Raw genomic sequence first — 22,988 nt, 5'->3', positions numbered from 1 at the left:
GGCTCTGGCCTCCCCGGCATGACGGTGGGGGACTCTGCTCAGCAGAGGCACAGAGGGGCTGCAGGCCTGGGTGAGCCCTTTTCAAACCCATCCCGTGCCACATTCTGTTGGCCAGAGCGAGCCACGTGACTGAGCCCACAGTCAGAGGGGGAGGCATAAGAGCCGCACAGAGGGTGTGGAGGTGTGGATACAGGGAAGGTGAGGAAGTGGGGCTGTAAATGCAAACCCAGGTGTCGCAGAGCCCCCAGAGAGTGGGGCGGGCCGTGAACGGGCTCCGGGCCACCCTGCCACCCGACTGCAGCCGTGACACTTGGGTCTCCATACCTGTGTTCCGTATCATTCGTAAGTTGAAAAAAGCTCCACCCTGCTTTTAAAATAAATTAAAACAAACAAATGAAACAAAATGAAAATAGAAAACCCTTGACCTAGGGAAAAGACCACCATAGTCTCTCCTCTTTCCCTGTGGTGAAGCAGGTCAGGGAGCCACTGCGTGGGGCAGAGTAAAGTCACGGACAGTGATCCCGGGAGTTCCGGTGTCCACTGGCAGGGTTTTTCCTACTATATCCACCTGCCCCTTGACTTCAGCAGGATCCCAGCTTCCTGTCATTTCCAGAAAAATGGCTGTTACCTGTGTGTGTGAGCCTAGGGGTGGCAGGATGGGTCTGCGTGGGAGGAGTCATTGTTGGACGCAGGAGGTACCCCTGCTCTGGGATGCGAGCCCGTGGGTCAGTGTGAACCTCCCCGTCACAGAAACTGTGCCTTCCTGTACTTCTCAGAATGAAATGTCTGAATTACACACATCTGTGAATTTGCGAATACACATCTGTGTCTTAAAAATTTGTTACCCAGGGGGTGCCTGGCTGGCTCAGGTGGTGGAGCGTGCAACACTTGATCTCGAGGTCATGAGTTCAAGCCCCACATTAGGCGTAGAGCTTACTAAAAACAAAAAAATAAGAAATATAAAAATAATTTGTTAGGCAATCCTTAGATCTGCTCAGACGCACCCTAGAAGACCCCAGGATGTCCTGGGTCCTGTGGCTAACAGCACCCAGGCGTGATTCCTTCCTCTTTGGAGTTAAAAAAAAAAAAATGATTGGCAAAAAAATTTCTCTATGACCTTAAACTATTTGAAGAAACTATTTGAAGGGTGAGTAGTGGTAGCTGGTATGGAAGAGATAAGGGGTCTGTTTTCTGAATTGCTGAAGGAAGTGAGCTACCCGAGAAAGACTCGGGGAACCTTGTCTGGTAGACGAGTTGTCTTTTTGAAACTACGTGAGCAATAGTTTATTACTTAGCTGTTCCCATGGGCACAACAGCTGCCTCCCAGGACCCTGGTTGGAAGACGATCCTAGTGGGATGATGCGGCAAAGAAACGCAGTTGCAAGCAAGGGACTTGAGGTGTGGTCCTAACTTTGCAAACTGTGAGGACCTGGATTGGTTCCTCCGAGCGCCAACTTTGTGGGAACAGCTCTGCTTCTGCAGAGAATGGTTGTCTGTCACAAAAGACAGCACCGTCTAAAGAAACGAGCTGTCCCGTGGATGGAATTAAGACCACAAGTTGCCGGTTGAGTCATTAGATTTCTCGAAGACACCTCACCAGCTTTCCGAACTGAGTGTATTTTGAAAAAAAAAAAGTTCATTAAAATATTGATACCTTGAAATATAGATACTGAGGTTCAATTAGTACTTTTTCCTGCTCCTTATTATCTCGGCTTTAATAACATTGTCTGTCTCCTGTCCTCTCTTCCATCTTCTGCCTGTCTGACAAGCGTGCTACTTTATTCTCCACGCTCAGCAAATGTTCAGTCCAATGTATTTTGAGAAATAATGTTCTGCATTCCGTTATTAATTTGAAAGTAATCATTTTTTTTCTGGTCATTTTCTCCGCTTTTAATTTGCAGGTCAAATTTTATTAGCTTACCAACTGAGAAAGAAAAAAAAAATGATGGGTTTAGGTTACTTTTTCGCTGTGAGAATATAATTATAGAGCAACATTCGCATTTGTTCTGGGGAAAATTCATCTATTTTTAGCTGGAAATTATATGCTTGGGATAAATATAAAATTAGCGGACTGAAATTCACTGCCCTCTGCCAGCCATGCGGGGACACGGCGCCGGGTCCGACGTTCAGGTGCTGTGGAACCTAACGGACACGTGTCCTTTGTGCCCAGGAATAGCCAACGAAGGATTAGGAACTAATTTCATGAGAGTCATTATGTTATCTTTCTTTTTTAGGTGTGGTACAATCAGAAGGGCTTTCATTCCCTACCTTCATACTTAAATCATCTGAACAACCTTATACTGTGGAGACACTTACCCCCTGACCAGGACTGGAGAAAATATGGTAATGTTTTTCATGCATCATCATTCGTTGCTCTCAAAAGACAATGTTCTTAAAGGTGAAAGGAGCAGAAAAGATCAAGCCTATGAACGTGAAGCATGGTGAGAAGGTTTTTATAGGGCAGTCTGTTTGTATATAAATACATGCGAAGTGGTAGGGCCCTATTTGCCTCTGTTTGGGGCCATTAACTGTTCTTAGCTTCTTGCAGTTATGACCAAATCTGCACAGTGAAGGGGATTAAAGATGACTGAGAGTTTCCTCTTCGTGACTTTAATATCTTACAGAACCAAGAATAATTTCTCTTTTTTAGAACATTATTATATGGAATACTCTTGTAGACAGTAGAGATCACCCATGATGTAGGGAAGGTGAACATCATAATCTGTTGTTCTGTGCTGGGCCCTCAACTCATCTGTTATCTAAGCTGGTTGAGGACTTACCCCTGTGCTTTCGTATTTTGAAATAATGACGTTATTTGGTATTTATTTGAAAAAGACTTTGAAAAATTGACACAAATTCATTTCTGGAATCCAGAGTGAAATTAATTGATTTAAGTGGATGTTATTTGCTTCCCTTGGGTGGGATAAATGTAATTTATCAAATTCTTTCAGTTTCTTAAAAAGGTAAGAAAGAAATCAATTGTATAAGCACTGACAGGCCATATCCATTATAATTTATTCACAAGATAGACTCGTTGAGGCGTCAGTCCACATGGGAGTAAACGCAGAGTGATTATCCCCATATGTTCTCACTTTACTCCAGCCTTATCTTTTACTTCCATATTTGTTTTCCTTTATGCACCAAGTTTTTAATGAAACAAGGTTTAATTATTTTGTGACACTTTAGTTATGTTGGAACAATAGTAGGTAATATACAGAAGTGAAAATATGCATGCCTAAGAAAAGTAGAAAAACCGCAGAGATCCCTCAGATGACGGACAGCAGAGCCGTATTTATTAAGTGTCTGGAATGTATGAGGGTCTCTAGTAGATATTTAACACCCATGTCATTTCATTTTCATAGCGGTTTTGTAAGGCGGCCAGTTAATAACCTACTTCACTGATTAGAAAACCAAGGTTAAGAGAAATCACCTACAGGCTGTGGCTCTGAGCAGGTTAAGTAGTGGGGCAATGATGGGGCTCTAGGTCTAGCTGACAACAGAGCCTTTGCTTTACTACTCCAGCAAACTGAGAGGTCAGTTCTGATGGGCATGAGTAGAACTGCTTCCTGGAGCCATGTTCACAAACAATGGATCTTGGAGGATGGGCAAAAGTTTGATCGAAAGCTACTGTAGGTATTAACAGTGCAAGAGAAACACAGTGTCCTTTCAAGGTCAATGGTGGGAGTCCAGTTTGACCTTGTCGTAAAGGTGAGTGTAGAGAGACAGCCGTGGTTGTCTGAGGCCAAATTCTGCTTGACCTCATCTAACAGAGTGAGGACTATGCACTTTCCTTAATAGACAGCCTTTATATTTGAGAACGAGGATGCCATGATCAAAGTGATGTATTAGACAAATAATCTGGAAGCCATGTGTTAAAGGGTAGAGGGCTGGTTGCAATCAAGTGACCTATTGGAAGTGTGTTGCTCACAGTTGGGAGGTAACCCATCCAAGACTAGCATGACTCTGGAGGGAAAAAAAATGAAATTACAACGTTCAGACAGATGGGAGAAAAGTTTGGGGTGTTACTTATGGGGAAAGGAGAGAATTTAAAGAACCTGACAAGTAAAGAAATGTAGAGAGAGAGTTTAAAGGATATAGATTAGAAATCTGAGCTCTTAAGAACAGATGACGATCCTGGTCAGTACTGATGAGATTATGAGAACTAAGTCAGGAGAAACATGTGTCCAGAGAATGGGTAAAATGATGCGTACAGGTGTAGAGATGCCTGGTTTGAGTCACACGTCAGATGAAAATGTGCTGTAGGATTCAGAAAATGAGAAGAACAAGTTCAGTAGGAGCGTGAACAAAACCTTTCAACCTTACCCTTAATAAAGATGGCGGTCAAGGCCATCAGTGAGCGGTTCTGCCTGGATCCTTAGGAAGTGGGAGAATGCAGGGCTTAGGTTGGTCGCCTCCAGAGAGCTGGTCCAGTGGAGTTGTAGGGATGGAAATCCGAGTGGATGGAAAGACGCTGAGAGAGGTTATTTTGTGGGATTTAGGAGACTGAACAGCTATTCTCTGCTCTATGGAAGCTTGCTGAAAACGAGTGAGAAGAGAAACTCTGTGTGTGTGTGCACATGCGTGTATGCAAACAAGGAATGATCGGAGGTTTGGGGAGGATGATAGAGTGAAAGGGAATATTTTGGTTTGTAACTTCACTTTTTACTCTTGTACAAGCTATAAAGGTAAAAGCATCAAATACTATAAATCTGTGTTACTGGGAACAGGATAATGTGTGACATCAGTCACCAAGTGTGTGGGGGCGAAACTATAAAGGGGTAGAGATTTTGTGTACAGTGGAGGTCAGATGCTGTCATGAGGGTTCTAAGGGGCGCCCGGCTCCTTAGAGCTCCTGCTGTCTAGACAGATTGGAGGCAAGAGGAGGAATCAGGCAGGGGCGGAAGCCTCTGTCCCAGGAGATGAAATCCATGATCACAGCAACTAAAATTTCCCTTCCCAAGGAACAGAAAGGTGTCACTACTAAAAGTACCTTAACTCGTAAGACCTTGAGTTAAACACATAAGCCTTAAACTGGGTTCCAGCCATGAGCCACAATCTTGAGTCTTGTATTTGGTCGAGCCCCTGTGTTGCGGGTCACTGTCTGGGATCATGGGAACGACGCTGGCCCGATGTGGGTGTCAGTCACATGTGTCCCGGGTGCTCGGCTTCCTGGTGATCGGATGCCCCGGAGGACGTTCATCTCAGAAACGTCTCTTGCAAGGGGTGGACTCTTCGTTGGTTGAAAAGTCGCACTGACTTGAAAAATACATCTCTTCTCAGTGATTGGAAACTTTAGTGGTATTTTATTTGTTTTTGTCAGAATTTCATTTCTCATTTGCCTTGTTTAGGCGGTTGTCATGGCAAAGGGAGGTTTGTGCGGGGAAATAGGGGACATACAGATCCCAGCCCCGCCCCCCGGGAGATGGTCTGTGCATCGGTATCAGAGGTTTGATGAGGGCTCTGAACAGGAGCATTCTTTTCTAGCCCTGGAGGCTTCCTGTGCATCGGGGAATGGGCAGAGCTAGAACTAGCTGCTTCGTTGGTGTAATGAAAGAAAAGCTACCTGATGTAGAGTGTGGATGGACCCCTGAGAGCAGAGCCTGTGCCCTGCTCCCCATTGGGCCCCAGCAGCCCCCCAGAACCGGGCTCCGAGGGGCGTCCTGGAAACACTAGCTGAACGTACGATCCCATACCACACAGAGCACATCCTGCTCTCATCACTGCGGTCCCATGACAGGGTCTTCATGACGCGGACATCCCTGCCTCAGAGATGAAGGAACTTCCTGGACCCAGCCCCAGCCCCCCGATAGGAGTCTCCAGAGCCCAGGGTGGGCCACCTTGCTGTGTCCCAGCGGGTTGGCAGCTCCTCAGAGCCCCTCGTCGTAAGCACAGAACCCAACATAAAGAAGGTTTATAGTAGAGTCCATTCCAATGGAGTCATTTTCTAAAGTCCCAGGGAAGGCCGGCGCTGGCTTACCACGAATAGATGTGGTTTGCATGGTGAATTCTCCCAGGTAGATTCCTTCCTGCTGCACAGGTGTTCTGCTCCGTGACCATGCAGGTGGCCAGAGCACACCTGGGTGATGGGACAGGGAGTGGACAAGTGCTCCCCGCGGCCTGGGGGACGCAGGTGTGGCTGTGGGAGCTCGTCCGCGGAGGAGAGGAACACGGTGCGGAGGCCCTGTCTGAGGCTTTATTCCTTCCTGTATTCTCCGTCGGCAGTTGAGGTACTTGCATTGCGGGCCACGTGATACTTTTCAGGATTCCAGGGGAGATGGGTCAGGAGAGGCCAAACCCCAAATCTGAGCTGTGCCTTTCCGTGCACATCCCATGGTTATTGGCAAACCTTGTCCCTTCTGCACTTGAAATGCTGAATGTGCATATTTTCACCAACGTGCACCAACACTTACCTGGTCCAGGGCACCACCTGGTCTTGCCCGGGTGCCAGAACCGGCGTCTTGGGGGAGCCCCTGTGCTCCCCTTGCCCCCTAGCCCGTCTTAGGTCTCCGCAAGTGTCCACAGTCACCCCTGGAATGTGTCCTTCAGATCACACATCCCTCCGGCTTCCTGTATCACTAATAAGAAAAAACAAACCCTCACCTGTGACCTACAGGGTCCTCCCCGGTCTGGCCCGGCAGCCCCTCAGCTTCTGTCCAACCCCCTCCCCAGGCAGCGTCGCTCTGCCCCACGGGCCCTTGGCTGTCTCCCCGACACTGCCCCTAGATCCCCGTCTCAGATGTTCCCTAGCATTCCAACCTCATTTCCTGCCCTGCGTCTGTCCGCTCTGTGTGCCAGCCCCCTTCACCTGTCATCCTGTGCACCCGCATTGCCTCTGTCAACATGGTCTCTCTCATCCTTCTTTACCTTTTTCTGCTCAAAGTTGTGCTTTCTTTCTTTAAGCCACTTTATGGAGGTTTGAGTGATGGGCATACAAAAAGCTGCAGATGCTTAATGTGCACACCGTGATGAGTTTGGAGGTTAGGATAACCTGTGACGCCACCACCATAGTCATTACCGTAAGCATGTCCTTTGCTTCCAGATATTTCCTCCTGCCCTATCGAAATCTGTCTGTCTGTCTGTCTACCTACCTGCTTACCTACCTACCTTGTCTTTATTTACTTTTGTGATAAGAAAGCAACCTAAGATCTACCCTTCAGCAAATTTTTAAGTATACAGTCCAGTACTTTAAACTCTAGGTTATATGCTGTACGTTAGATCTCTAAGACTCATTACTTGTATAGCTGAAACTTCATACCCTTTGACCAACCTCTCTCCATTTCTTCCTCCCCACCGACCCGTGGTACCCACCATTCTACTCTCTGCTTCTGTGACGGTGGCTCTCTTAGATTTCCTGGGTAAGTGGGATCCTGTGGTATTTGTTCTTCTGGGTCTAGCTTAATTCAAGGGAACAATCAAGGAAATGAAAAGATAACCTATGTAATGGGAGAAGATATTTGCAAATCAAACACATATAAAGTTAATATCCAAAATATATAGGGAACTCCTATAACTCAGTATCAGAAAAATAACCTGAATAAAAAATGAGCAGGGGACCTGAATAGACTTTTTTTTCTTAAGATTTATTTGTTTATTTGAGAGAGAGGCGGGGGGATAGGGGCAGAGGGAGACGGAGAGAAAAAATCTCAAGCAGACTCCCCGCTGAGGGCAGAGCCTGATGCGGGGCTCGATCCCACAACCCTGAGATCGTGACCTGAGCTGAAATCAAGAGTCAGACGCTTAACCCACTGAGTCACCCAGTTGCCCCTGTTAGGAGGTTTTGAATGGCCCAAGTGATTCTCACGTCCAGCCAGGTTTGAGAAGCCCTGGTCCAAACTGGGGAACTTCATGGCTGATGGACATTGTCAAACCCGAGGCAGGGAAACAAAGGGTATGTGGGAATCAGGGTATAGAGTCTCGCCCTTGCTTTCTCCCCTGCCCTCATGTGCTAGGACCACCTGCCTCCCTTACCACTGCTACCCTTACCAGGAACCCAGGACCCCTGCTGTGGGGCAGGGTAGGGCAGCTCTGCATCTAGAGCCAGAAAAACCTCTTCTCTTCCTTCCCACCCCACCTTCCTCCTCATCGGTACTTTCCTTCTGGATCCTCTTTAAGCTACAACTCACCGGGGTAAGAGGGGCCTCAGGGAGGAAGGACGTCGGTCAGCACAGGTTGCTTGCTGGGATGATGATGTGCCTGAAGCTGGGGTGGGGATGAAATGTGCCTGGGAGCAAGGAGTGACAGATGATGGTTTTCCCCGCATGACTAGTGATGAAATAAGATAAATCCCCAGTTCAGACGAGAGAACAGGGGATCCCGTCAGATCTGTTTAGTAGAGCTTCTGAAGGAACAGCTAGCGGGGATCAGGAACTGGCTGTCATCAGTGACCTTCAGCCTCTGCTAGGGGTCTGGAGATACTTGAGAGCACGGGGGTGACAGTCTGGGAAGGAGGACTCTGAGCACTGAGAAGGATCGAGGAAGAACAGCACAAACAGATGCATCAACCATCGCACCCCGCGTGGTCCAGGAACTGCCCTGCACCTCAGAGCGGGGGAGCCCAGCACACACCCAGAAGGTCTTATCCCAGGAAACGTCTTGTGAGTTCACTCCCACATAAGTACAAGGAAATGTGTGAACTCTGGGAAACAGAAGACAGATCAGAAGGAAAGGCCAGGCTAAGGTTCAGAGTGGGATAAGCGGAAGCTTATGGCTTTATTTTTGTGATAAGCGGAAGCTACATGGCAGTCATATCACAGTATATAAATGTAGCTAATCCACTCGTTGTATACCTTAAATTTACACAATGTTCTATGTCAGATATATTTCAGTAAAAAAGGAGCTGGCTAAGACACAGATGGTAATACACATTTTCACTGGATACAGAGAATCAGGTTATTGATTGCACAGCTCTCTCCCCCACTCAGAATTTTTGATTTAAAGGACAAGCACAAAATATCCCCTAAGAACACAGAGGAAAAAGGTGATATAAAAACTGACTAGGAGAAGAGGCAGAGGAATTAGGTGGAGAAGGAAAGCAGACGAATAGTGATTAAGGTAATAAAGAAAAGTAGCAGCAAGACCCAAACATAAAAGTCTGGACCAATACAAGAGTTTGCCGTGATTCAGGCAAAATTCCTGAACTGGGAGACTGGGAGTTATGGAACTAGCAATCATCGATGAACAATCCTGCTGAAATTTCAAAAGTTCAAGGATAAAGAAAAAAAATATATACATATTTTTTACAAAGCTGTAAGTAGCAAGAACCGAATACTTTGAAAGTAATACAGATAAGACCAGCTTCTGACTCTGGAAAATTTGCCTTGAGATCTCGTCTTTGACCCAGGAGTTATTTTGAAGCATGTTGTGTAAATTCTAGGTTTTTGAGATTTGCCTGTTGTCTTTCTAACTTAGTGATTTCTAGTTTGATTCACTGTGGTCAGAGAATGCATTCTGCGTATTTTCATCATTTTAAGTTTGACGGAGGTTTGTTTTGTGGTCCACGTGTGGTCTGCATTGGTGCAGTCTCCACGGGTGATTAAAAATGTGTCTTCAGCTGCCGTTGGTAGGACCGCTCTGTATATGTCAGGTTCTGTTGGCCGGTTGTGGGGTTCAGTGCATCTCTTTCTTCGCTGATTTTCTGTCCGACTGTTCCATCGTCTGCTGAAGGGGCGGGTATTGAAATGCCCCAGTATAATTGTGGATTTATCCGTTTCTCCTCTCAGCTGTATCAGTTTTCGGTTCCTGTATTTTGAGGCTCCGACAGTTGGTGCATACACTGCATTGATCTCTGCCTTTCGTTTGGTCTATTTATAATCAACAAACTTCACGTACCAGTGAGCTTAAGTCTGTTACGTCATTATTTTGTTTCCTCTGGTTCTTTTCTTGCTTTCCTGTGAGCGACTTGAACAGCTTTTCAGGGTTCCATTTTGGTTTATTTTCGACGTTTTCAGTATATCCCTTCATCTAGTTTCCTTGGTGGTAGTTTGAGGTATAAATGTATGACCCTCACAGTCCTCTGCTCTTGGCAGTTCCCATCTTGCAGGCTTCTGCTGTGCCTCATCTGGGATATACGAGAGGCGTGAAGGACACCCGGAAGTTCACTGCCACCTGCCGTGCTCTTCCTCACATCCCGAGGTCCCCAGGCGGCCTCTGCCTTCTCTCCACCTGTCAGCCTTTGTGTGCTTGCTGCTTTATGATGTCTGCATGGTAAGGGAGAGGATCTGGCAGGATTGAGGCTACTCCAGAATCTGGTCTCTGACTTTTTAATCACAACCTCAAAACTGCCTATGGAATATGGAAAGAAAAAGAAAAATAATTCCCCCAAATTTGGTATCTAATGAAGATGTTGCCATCAAGTAACCAAGCCATAGAGATGGACTTATGTTGCATGTGCCTCAGAAACCTGCTATAGATATATCCTAATAAAAAAGAATGCCCAAGGACATCACTTGAGAGGGTGATCAAAAATAAGATCACAAAAACACTGAATCCACAGAATGAATAAAAGAACTTGGTGAACATTGGTCCTAGGGAAGCACATAGATGCAATTGTTTGCACGTGTGTGATGGAAACATTAACTGAATGTCAAGAATGATTGGTGGAGTAGAAGATAAAGAATGTGAGACATAATTCAATAATAACGTGCATATGTCGAGAAGACTGTGGACCTTTTGAAATAATTGACATCAAAGTGCAAACAATGATCACCTCCGGTTGGTTTTGAATTAGATTAGGACTTATTTTAATTTTACTCTTTCTTTTAAAACTTTTTACAATTGACATTATTCAATAAGAGTAATAACTTTAATATTGAGGGAAAACAGTCTTTCTTCCAGGAGAGATTAAGAGGAGGATGACAGAAGGGCGTCTGGGTGGAGCAGTCAGTTGAGCATCTGACTCTTGGTTTCAGCTCACGTCGTGGTCTCAGGGTCATGGGATCGAGCCCCATGTAGGGCTCTGTGCTCAGCACAGAGTCTGCTTGAGATTCTCTCTCCTCCCTCTGTCCCTTCTGCCTGCCTGAGTGCACACATGCTCTCTCTCTCTCTCAGAATGAATAAATAAATCTTTAAAAAAAATGCAAAAAATTTAAAAAAAAAAGAGAGAAAGAAAGAAAGCCATCGAAATACCTCCTGGAAAGTTCATACATTTCTTTTAATATTCTGTCGGGCTGAATGCACATTTTTGTCCTTCGTATCTCACCAACGGCTCACAGTGAATTAATGAGAAGAAAACATACTTTGCACATATACTGATGCTAAGGTAATTCTGTTCTTTTGGTATAGATGCCTACAGACATCTGGGCATTGATACTTGCAGAGATGTACATTTTATAAGAGGAACGGACGCAAGAGTGACTGTTGAGTTGGAGACAAGGATCTTCTATCATAATGGGTAACAGACAAAAGCACAGATGTGCATTTTTACAAATGACAGATATACAGAGTCTGGAAACCATGATGAGAATAGTAAGTGAGAGAGAGCTTAATGTTGCACATTTATACATTGCTGTGGGCCAATTCTTTTGGAAAAGCCAGAATATAAGCGAGAAGAGTAATCAAAGACCAATCATTCAAGCGTCTGCAGAATTTACATGTCGAAATATCATTTCTGAAACCTTTTGACGTTGGTGCTAGAGAGTCCCTTCCTTTCCTTGTGGGCTGAAACCGCAGCGTCTCCCTTGAAGGGCCTGGACCCCTTGCTAACATCGTCAGCCCCCGATTCCATCACGACACCATTGTCACCTAAATGCAGTTCTGAGCACACACAATACAATGGGAATAACAGCCCAATTACGGAGATTGTCCAGTGAAATAATGTGGTTTTTATAAGGAGGACGTCAAAGGCTATAAATGATTTTTCTAGTTTGACCAAAAAAGGTTAAACTGGGATCCAGAAAATCAGGGTTGTCGGTCTCACTCTGCTGTGTATGGCCTTAGATAAGTGGATAGACCTTCCCTGTGCCTCGGTTTCCTTCCCGGGGTTCCCCTTCCCAGCACCCCCTGCAGCCATCCCGTCTCTAAGCTGAGCGCTGTCCCAGGACAGGCACGTTGGCAGGATGCCGATCTGTGAGATGGGTCGCGTCCCTCCTCTCTCTTCGGGAGTCTAGGGAAACTCGGGGCTCACGGGGAGGAAGAGGGCCGTCTTCTCTGTGCCTTCTCTTAGTGCTCCTTCATTGTTGAGAAAATAGGCACACATGAGCCTTACTTACCCTCCGTGTCAGCCTCCCCGACTTTTTGCAAAATACAAACAAAATCTCAGTAGCCGTGTAGAGAGATGTTACTTTGGTTTTGCAGTATGTTTCCTCCTGCAGAGTCTCTTTTAGGGAATGTAGTGATAGCAAATTGCAGTGTGAAAATTAGCAGCTCAGGCAGCATGGGTAAACGTAACAGCTGCCCGCCCCAGGGGCTTCCTGGTGAGCACCTGCCCGCCCTCTACCTGCTTCAAGGTCAAGGGGCTGCCCACCCGCACTGCACTTGGCCCCGTGTGTGTGTGTCATCGGCCCCGGCTCCTTCCCCAGGGCTCCCTCCCCACCTGCGGCCTCCTTTGTGTCTTCCTGTGAGTGGACTGAGTCCCACTGGGGACCAGAAGCTCTGCAGGGGCGAGGGGAGGGGGCTGCCTGTCCATGCCCATCTGCAGGTGCCGCATGGTGGGGCAGGGGGTGGGCACCGTTGAAAGGAGACGCCAAATCCCTACAAAACCCCGATGAGACGTCATTGTCCTCTGGAGCCCAGATTTCTATCAGATCAGAACAAAATCAGAATGTTGTTGATGCAGGTCTGACGGCGATGCGCCGCCGTCTTGCCAAAGCCGGTGTAAGTGCCCAGCGGGGCTCGAGTCTCTGAAAGCAGGTTCAAGGGTTTTCCTGCTTATCGGATGGCTTCCTTCTTAAGCACTGTGCTGTATGGCCCTGTCTGTCTCCGTCTCTTACTTTTCGAAGAGCATTTCTCACTTTCACGGCGGACATGGGTACAGCCGTGACAATTTAGCGTGATGGTGGCCTTTTAAACAGGGGCCCAGGACCCTTCCGTTGCCTTGAGCCCTGAGCTGGAGGGCTGCCTTCCAGGGCCATTAGGACTCCCTGCCGGGCCCGGGAGACAGCCTCAGAGCACACGCGCTTCTTCCAAAGATTATATTTCCATATTTACCGTGTGTAGAATATGTAAATCAGGGGACTCTTGGAAGTCTGTGCTGGAGGAACAGCCGTGGCCCCTCGGAGTTGTGGATGCGCAGAGGCCCCGGGAAGCGAGGGGCGGCCGCTGTATTTGGTGGGGTTCAGCACCTATGTCCTTCTCAGACCCAGGGTGGGCAGAGCCCAGAGGCTTATTATGTTTCAGGAGCAGAAGGACAGAAAGATAGGGCAGGAAGGCTGACGTGCGTGCTCCTCTCCTGGGGCCTGTTATGTGCCATGTATCTGCTCCTCCCCCTGCCGCCCTGGTCAGATTCTCTGTCTGTGTTGGCGTGTTTCTGGCAGCGCTGTGCGCTGTGCAGAGGGAGGGTTCTCCTCACCTAGTGCTGGGAGCTGACTTGAAGACACGCACGGGCCTGGGACCCTGGATGCGTGGGTCCTGCCCGTGTCCTGCCCATGTCACCTGCTCAGGACATTTGCCACAGCTCTGTGCTCCCGTTTCGGCTCTGGAAGACACGGGTGTGTCCAAGTTGGAACTCTTCACGGGGCTCCGTTTTCCCCAGTTCCCGAATGCTGCAAGCTGATTTACGAAGATATTCACGCACATCGTGCTGGCGTCGGGCGTCGTCATCCGATTACCGAGTGAGAAAACGTCTCACGGAAGTGTCCGGAACAGGGGTCTGGCACATGGGGGACCACAGGAGCCGTCACTCACGTCACCTGTGGGAGGAGGGCCAGATGTAGTCCCGCTTGCTAGGTTACAGCCAGGGGAGGATAGCACAAATCCAGGACCCACGGGAAAGGGAAGGGCAATAAATCATCGCAGAGGAGCGAGGAGACAGAAAGCCAACAGCAGAGTGCTGTTCTTAATCTTTCAGCAAGGACCCCATGGTCGAAAGCAAGAAAAGGTGTTTATGCAACCTGATCAAAATAAGAAACCGATCACGGTCATTGAACATTCTGTAATTGCACTCTCTACAAAAATGTTTGCAGCTTTTTGCTGCAGAAGGAGCAGGGCAGGGACATTTGACCTGCAGCCCCCTCGTCTCCCTCCCACCGTACAGATACGTTCCCTGGAAAATGAGACGTGTATGCATGCGGAAGGGAGGTGCGTGGCATGCTGGTGGGGAAATGGCTGGAGCCGTGGCTTTCTTGGTATCTGCACTTGAGATTTGGCTTCTGTAGATGGGTGAGCTCGCACTGATGTGACGCAGTTGCTCTGTAAGAATTTACAAACGCCTGACGTCCCGCACCATGGACAGCACGTGACCACAGGTGGATCTTCATCTACGTTGGGATGCCGGCCCCTGGTCTCTACTCAGGAATGTGTAAGGGCTCAGGACCCAAGGACCGCCTTTCCCTTCCCTTTACGGCTCTTTGGGCTTCCGCGGGAAGGTGTTCAGAAATGGACATCATCACTGAGCAGCCGCGAGTAGGGAGGGGGCTGGACAAAGAAGTGCAAATCTTCGTCAACGTATGATGGGGTTTTGTTCCAATAAACCCATCTTAAGTTGGAAATATTGTAAATCAAAAATGCACTGAACACACCCAGCCTCCTGAACATCAGAGCTTAGCCTGGCCCGCCTTCAGTATGCTCAAAACACTTCATGAGCCTACGTTGGGCAAAATCCTTGAACACAAGGCCTATTTTATAGTAAAATTTTGACTCTCTCCTGTAACTGACTGAATGCTGTACTGAAGGTGAGGAACAGAGCAGCTGTGTGGGAGCAGAGGGTTGTCAGGGCATCGGCTGTTGACCCTTGGAACCGTGCACCTGCTGGGGAGCCACCCAGCATCCCAGAGAGGATGTACCTCGTGTCGCCAGCCCGGGAAGAGATCCCATTCAAAATTCCAAGTACGGCTCCTACTGAATGTGTATCACTTTTGTACCATTGTAAACTGGGGAACATCTGTATAGGAAGAGGTGAAGCACACTCACAGTTAAAGATGAGAGACCATGGTAGCAATCCTGTTTTTCCAGGGGGCAAAAGTGGGGCCATTGGATAATGTGAGAGTTTGGACTTTGCTGTACATCTTTTTTTAAATTTTTTATTTTTTATTATGTTATGTTAGTCACCATACAATACATCATTAGTTTTTGATGTGGTGATCCACGATCTATTGTTTTCGTATAACACCCAGTGCTCCATGCAGTACGTGCCCTCCTTAATACCCTTCACTGGGATAACCAATCCCCCTTTCCCCCCTCCCCTCTAAAACCCTGTTTGTTTCTCAGAGTTCATAGTCTCTCATGGTTCATCTCTCCTTCCAGTTCCGTCCCCCCTCATTTTTCCCTTCCTTCTCCTAGTGTCCTCCATGCTATTCCTTATGTTCCACAAATAAGTGAAACCATATGATAATTGACTTTCTCTGCTTGACTTATTTCACTTAGCATAATCTCCTCCAGTCCCATCCATATTGATGCAAAAGTTGGGTATTCATCCTTTCTGATGGCTGAGTAATACTCCATTGTATATATGGACCACATCTTCTTTATCCATTCATCTGTCGAAGGGCATCTCGGCTCTTTCCACAGTTTGGCTATTGCGGACGTTGCTGCTATGAACATTGGGGTGCATATGGCCCTTCTTTACACTACATCTGTGTCTTTGGGGTAAATACCCAGTAGTGCAATTGCTGGGTCATAGGGCAGCTCTATTTTTAAATTTTTGAGGCACCTCCACACTGTTTTCCAAAGTGGCTGTACCAACTTGCATTCCCACCAACAGTGTAAGAGGGTTCCCCTTTCCCACAACCTCTCCAACATTTGTTGTTTCTTTCCCTGTCCATTTTTGCCATTCCAACTGGTGTAAGGTGGTATCTCAATGTGGTTTTGATCTGGATTTCCCTGATGGCTAATGATGATGAACATTTTTTCATGTGTCTTTTAGCCATTTGTATGTCTTCTTCAGAGAAGTGTCTTTTCATATCTTCTGCCCACTTTTTGACTTGATTATTTGTTTTTTGGGTGTTGAGTTTGAGAAGTTCTTTATAGATCTTGGATACCAGCCCTTTCTCTGTAGTGTCATTTGCAAATATCTTCTCCCATTCTGTGGGTTGCCTCTTTGTTTTGTTGACTGTTTCCTTTGCTGTGCAGAAGCTTTTTATCTTGATGAAGTCCCAAAAGTTCATTTTTGCTTTTGTTTCACTAGCTTTTGGAGATGTATCTTGAAAGAAGTTGCTGTGGGCGATGTCAAAGAGATTACTTGCCTATGTTCTCCTCTAGGATTTTGATGGATTCCTGTCTCACATTGAAGTCTTTTATCCACTATGAGTTTATCTTTGTGAATGGTGTTAGAGAATGGTCGAGTTTCATTCTTCTGCATGTGGCTGTCCAATTTTCCCAGCACCATTTATTGAAGAGACTGTCTTTTTTCCATTGCATGTTTTTTCCTGCTTTGTCAAAGATTATTTGACCATAGAGTTGAGGGTCCATATCTGGGTCCTCTATTCTGTTCCATTGGTCTGTATGTCTGTTTTTGTGCCAGTACCATTCTGTCCTGGTGATCACTGATTTGTAACATAGCTCGAAATTGGGCAATGTGATGCCCCCAGCTTTGTTTTTCTTTTTCAACATCTCCTTGGTGATTCGGGGTCTTTTCTGATTCCATACAAATTTTAGGATTGTTTGTTACAGCACTTTGAAAAATTGGAATTTTGATCGGGATGGCATTGAAGGTATAGATTGCTCTGGGTAGCATAGACATTTTAACAATGTTTATTCTTCCGATCCATGAGCATGGAATATTTTTCCATCTTTTTGTGTCTTCTTCAATTTCTTTCATGAGTGTTCTGTAGTTCCTAGAGTATAGAGCCTTCACCTCTTTGGTTAGGTTTATTCCGAGGTATCTTATGGTTTTTGTGCTATTGTAAATGGAATCGTTTCTCTAATTTCTCTTTCTACAGTTGCGTTGTTAGTGTATAAGAAAGCAACTGATTTCTGTGCATTGATTTTGTATCCTGCCACATTACTGAATTGCTGGATGAGTTCTAGTAATTTGGGGGTGAAGTCTTTTGGGTTTTCCACATAAAGTATCATGTCGTCTGCAAAAAGAGAGAGTTTGACTTCTTCTTTGCCAATTTGAATACCTTTTATTTCTTTTTCTTGTCTGATTGCTGTTGCTAGGACTTCTAGTGCTATGTTGAACAATAGTGGCGAGAGTGGGCATCCTTGACATGTTCCTGATCTTAAGGGAAAGGCTCTCAGCTTTTCCCCATTGAGGATGATATTCGCTGTGGGTTTTTCATAGATGGATTTTATGAACTTGAGGAATGTTCCCTCTATCCCTATACTCTGAAGAGATTTAATCAGGAAAGGATGTATTTTGCCAAATGCTTTTTTTGCATCAATTGAGAGGACCATATGGTTCTTCTCCCTCCTCTTATTAATGTGTTCTGTCACATGGATTGATTTGCGAATGTTGAACCACCCTTGCATCCCGGGGATAAATCCCACTTGGTCGTGGTGGATGATCCTTTTAATGTATTGTTGGATCCTATTAGCTAGGATTTTGTTGAGGATTTTGGAATCCATATTCATCAGGGATATTGGTCTGAAATTCGCCTTTTTGATGGGGTCTTTGCCTGGTTTGGGGATTAAGGTAATGCTGGCCTCATAGATTGGGTTTGGAAGTTTTCCTTCTGTTTCTACTTTTTGAAACAACTTCTTATTTCTTCTTTGAATGTTTGGTAAAATTCCCCAGGGAATCCATCAGGCCCTGGACTGTTTTGGGATGTTTTTGATCACTGCTTCAATCTTGTTACTGGCTATTGGCCTATTCAGGTTGTCAATTTCTTCCTGTTTCAGTCTTGGCAGCTTATAGGTTTCCAGGAAGGCCTCCATTTCATCCAGATTGCTCAGTTTATTGGCATATAGTTGTTGATAATAATTTCTAATAATTGTTTCTATTTCCCTGGTGTTAGTCATGATCTCTCCCCTCTCATTCATAATTTTATCAATTTGGGTCCTTTCTCTTTTCTTTTGGATAAGTCTGGCCAGTGGTTTATCGATCTTATTAATTCTTTCAAAGAACAAACTTCTAGTTTCGTTGATCTGATCTGTTTTTCTGGTTTCTAATTCATTGATCTCTGCTTTAATTTTAATTATTTCTCTTCTAATGCATGGCTTAGGCATCATTTGTTGCTTTGTCTCTAGTTCTTTAAGGTATAGAGTTAGTTGGTGAATTCGGGATTTTTCTATTTTTCTGAGTGAGGCTTGGATGGCTATGTATTTCCCCTTTAGGACCGCCTTTGCAGTATCCCATAGGTTTTGGACCGATGTGTTTTCGTGCTCATTGATTTCCATGAATTGTTTAAGTTCTTCTTTGATTTCTTGGTTGACCCAAGCATTCTTGAGCAGAGTGGTCTTTAGCTTCCAAGTGTTTGAATTTCTGCCAAATTTTTCTTGCGATTGAGTTCCAGTTTTAAAGCATTGTGGTCTGAGAATATGCAGGGAATAATCTCAATCTTTTGGTGTCAGTTGAGACCTGATTTGTGACCCAGTATGTGGTCTATTCTGGAGAAAGTTCCATGTGCGCTCAAGAAGAATGAGTATTCTGTTGTTTTAGGGTGGAATGTTCTTTAAATATCTATGAGGTCCATCTGGTCCAATGTATCATTCAAAGCTCTTGTTTCCTTGTTGATTTTCTGCTTAGATGATCTGTCCATTGCTGAGAGTGGAGTATTGAGGTCTCCTACAATTAATGTATTGTTATCAATATGACTCTTTATTTTGGTTAACAGTTGGCTTATGTAGATGGCTGCTCCCATGTTGGGGGCATAGATATTTACAATTGTTAGATCTTCTTGTCGGATAGACCCTTTAAGAATGATACAGTGTCTGATATAAGAATTGCTACCCCGGCTTTCTTTTGAGGTCTGCTGGCATGGAAGATGGATCTCTTCCTTCACTTTCAGTCTGGATGTATCTTTAGGTTCAAAATGAGTCTCTTGTAGGCAGCATATGGATGGGTCCTGTCTTTTTATCCTTGTGCTGTTTTATGGGAGCATTTAGGCCATTCATGTTAAGAGTGATTATTGAAAGATATGAATTAATTGTCATCATGTTGCCTGTGAAGATGTTGTTTTTATAGATTGTCCTGTAAATTTCTGTTGTATATCACTCTTGGGGTCTTTCTCCTTTTATAGAACCCCCCTTAATATTTCTTGCAGGGCCGTCTTAGTGATCACATATTCTTTTAGTTTCTGCTGGTCATGGAAATTCTGCATCTTTCCATCCATTCTAAATGAAAGCCTTGCCAGATAAAGTATTCTTGGCTGCATGTTCTTCTCATTTAGTACCCTGAATATGTCTTGCCAGGCCTTTCTGGCTTGCCAGGTCTCTGTGGATAGGTCTGACATTATTCTGATGTTCCTCCCTCTGTACGTAAGGAATCTCTTCCCCCTAACTGCCCTTAAGATGGTTTCCTTGGTTCTAAGATTTGCAAGTTTTACTATTACATGCCGGGGTGTTGGCCTGTTTTCCTGGTCTTAGGAAGGGTCCTCTCTGCCTCTAGGACTCAAATGTTTGTTTCATTCCCCAGATTAGGGAAGTTCTCAGCTACAATTTGCTCAAATACATCTTCTAGGCCTCTCTCTCTCTCCACTCCCTCCGGGATTCCAATGATTCTGACGTTGGAATGCCTCATGGTGTCACTTATTTCTCTGATTCTATTTTCATAAATTCTGAGTTGTTTTTCCCTGGCCTCCTCTTTTCGCTTTTTATCTATTATACTGTCTTTCAGGTCGCTTATTCGTTCTTCTGCCTCAGTTACCTAGCTGTTAGATTATCTAGATTAGATTGGATCTCATTGATAGCATTTTTAAGTTCTGCCAATTCAGCTTTCATTTCTGCCCTTAGAGACTCTATGTTGCCATTAATTGATTTCTCCATTCTAGCCATTGTCTTCACAATTGCTAGCCTGAATTCCATCTCCAACATCTTGGTTATATCTGCATCCATCTGTAAATCTGCAGCATAAGTCATAATCTCTGAGTCTTTTCTGTTTTGGGGGCTCCTCCTCCTAGTCATTCTGTTGATGGGTGTTTGAGGGAATGTATAGAGTCCAAATTATTGACCAGAACCCAAGCAAGATGCACCTGTTTTCTTGGGACCTTAGGGTTGCTGGCCTCTTGTTTTCCCAGCCTGTCTTCTGCAGGAGGGGCCTGCCGTGCTGTTACTCAGGCAACTCTGATCGGGTGGAGTTGCCCTGCACCCCTGTGGTGGGGGATGGGCTCAGTGGGAATCAGTCTTTGGGGCTTTTGTTCTCTGGCGCCTTTCCCTGGTGGCTTTCCGAGTCTCTTCTGCGAGTCAGAGCAGAAGAGACCACTTCCGACCCTCTGCCTCAGAGCAGAGAGATCACAGTCTGTTCTTCAGTGAGCTCTCCAGTCCACACCGTCTCCGTTTCTGTCCGTGCTGCTATAAACTGCAGCGTCCTGGGTTGTGCGCCCCTCTGAGCGCCCCCAGTCCTGCCTCCAGGGCACGTCTCTGCCCTTTGTGCTTCTAAAACCGCCAGCTGCTCCCAGTTTGTGTGTGCGCGACCCTGCCGCTCTGGGTTTCTGCCCCGGGGGCTGCCCTAAAGTCCCTTCCGGAGGCTACTGGTCTGGGAGTCTGTGCCCGTCTGCAGCGCGTGAGGCTGTCACTCACCGGCGGTGTAGGATCCCCTCGGCCAGGCACCCTCCCGCCGCCGTTTATCCTCTGATATCTGCCCGCGGAATCAGGGCTCCTCGCTTCATACCTCAAAACCAACCGCCTGTGATATTCTGCTTGTAGAGATCCAGATCTTCTTACATCTCAGGCTGGTTTCGTGGGTGCCCAGAATGTTCTGGTGGATATCCAGCTCAGTTCCGGGGACCAGTTGGAATAGGGTCCCCTACTCCTCCGCCATCTTTCCTTCCCCTGTTGTACGTCTTATGTCTGGGTCAAAAAAATATGGGCTCTGCGTTTTCTTTCTATTTCTCTGTGGGACTTCTTCAGATCTGATGGCAGAGGGTTGGGGATACTGGGGAGAGGTGAGCTGAGAGGCGGGGCATGTCCCCGTGGTCCGGGGCCGGGCTGTGGTGTGCGGGATGGGGTCTGGCACAAGGATATGGAGGTGGTGAGAAGTGGCAGACGCTGACCCCTTCTTGGATGTGCGGGGGGATGAAGGGGAGTGAGGCTGATGTAAGTTTGAGTCTGGTGATTGGGAGGATGACGGGGACATGAATGGTGCTGGCCAAGCTGGGGGAGAAACGCAGGAGCAAGCTGAGCGTGGGTTCTGTCTGGGATTTGACATACCTGGCAGGTGCATAAGAAGCACCCGTGACAATTCAGGGAGGCCCGAGGAGACCCAGGGAGCTCCCGAGGATGCAGGGTGTAGAGAGCCCAGAGCGGGACTCCTAGACGAGGAGAAAAATCCAGCTCTGGGGGAGATCCTGTTTCACCCCAGGTGTGTGACCTGCTGTTCAGTCCTGGTGCTGCCTGGAGGGAATGCAGACCCCACGGGTCAGCACCCTCACTTCCGATGCCAGCCACACCCCGGGGGCCCGGGCCGCCCCCACTTCTGACCAGCTGGGTGTAGCTTTGAGGGGTTCCATGACCTCGTGCCAGCATGGCTCACAGGACCAGGAAAGCCCTGTGCTTACAGTTAGTGGGACTCTCAGCCACCTGGTCTGGGGGAGACCCAGACTCCATGTCCTCTCTCCGTGAAGCCCCAGAGCTCAGCAGGCCTGATGCTCCAACCCTCTAGTGGGGTGATTTTTTTTTTTTTTGAACTTGACTCCTTGGGCCAACTTTACCCTCCCAAACACTGCAGACTGAGTCTGTCCTGTGCCGCACCACCTTCCTTCAGCTCTCAGAAGACATTTGCACGCTGCCTCTTACCCCAGGTGTGTGTGTGTGTGTCTGCAGGTTAAACAATTCCAAGATTCATCTCCGTTCCTAAAATAATCCAATTCCCAAGCCCTCATCAGCTCCCCGCGTGTCTCTGGATGTTTCCTCCTCTAGAAAGCTCTTGTTGCCCCGTTCAGCCAGGAGCAGCCCACAGCGCAGAACGTATACTTCACCGTTTCCAGCACCCAGCGGACACTTGCCGCGTTTGGGCAGGATCCCGTGGTTTTGTAAGCACTGTCTAAAGTCTGTGAGCTTCTGCACGACATCGCGACAGAGCAGGTGGCCGCAGGTCACGTGCATGGCTGCCCACAGTCAGTACCTGAGTGAGGGAGAATGAGAGCTGGTGCATGCTGGAGGGAGGGGGTGAAGGTCAAGCTCAGGGGAAGAGAGACAGATGGGAGGAAAGCAGGTGGGTATTACCGGCTCAGACAGGCAGGGGGTCAAGACCGTGCGACTCGGTTCTGGACAAACGTGTAAACCACATCCAGGGTCTAGGAGAGCACACGGCCGGCTTTCCACACACACGGCGGGAGCCCACAGCACAACACCTGGACAGTATTAATTTGAAGTCACAGAAATGGTTCTGGAAAACTGGGTAGTGGGCTTGCTGAACCCAAAGCTTCCACTGTTCCTTCTGCTGGGAGAGAACTTGCTTCAGTGCGTGGCGGAGCCCACGACGGAACGGGGGAGAGCCCGGCCGAGCGGGAGAGAGGAGCAGGCTGTCCATGGCTGGAAAACAAGGCTCTCAGGGGCGGAGCTGTAGTGGATTTGTAGCACTCTACTCTGTTCCAGGTCCATGCCTCTTCGTGCATTTACGTTGACCTGCACCCCGCGGCGTTTCTGTAAAGATCTGATATGCCCTCGTAAGAGAACGCAAAGCACAGACGGCAGGCTGCATTAAGTGAGCCATAAGGAGAAGGAGAACGCAAGAGTGGCCCGTGGTATGGGGCTAGGATGTCCCCCCTCGTGGCCAAACACTTAGCTCCGCAACAGCC

At 46.9% G+C, this 22,988-nt stretch overlaps 1 protein-coding gene across 1 annotated transcript in view; it reads left to right on the top strand.

Moving 5' to 3' along the window:
* Positions 1-22,988, top strand: part of ABCA13 (ATP binding cassette subfamily A member 13) — a 379,838-nt gene that overhangs the window by 250,410 nt on the left and 106,440 nt on the right. The window contains exon 48 of the mRNA XM_064575492.1: positions 2,235-2,343. Coding sequence (XP_064431562.1) covers positions 2,235-2,343 — 109 coding nt within the window. The remainder of the gene's footprint in view (positions 1-2,234; positions 2,344-22,988) is intronic.

Source organism: Mirounga angustirostris, unplaced genomic scaffold (assembly GCF_029215605.1).
Source record: "Mirounga angustirostris isolate CCGP_5_RB_7025 unplaced genomic scaffold, mMirAng1.0.hap1 SCAF_12, whole genome shotgun sequence".
Classification (NCBI taxonomy): Eukaryota; Metazoa; Chordata; class Mammalia; order Carnivora; family Phocidae; genus Mirounga; species Mirounga angustirostris.
The sequence above is the reverse complement of the archived record's forward strand: the minus strand, read 5'-3'. Positions and strand labels throughout refer to the sequence as shown.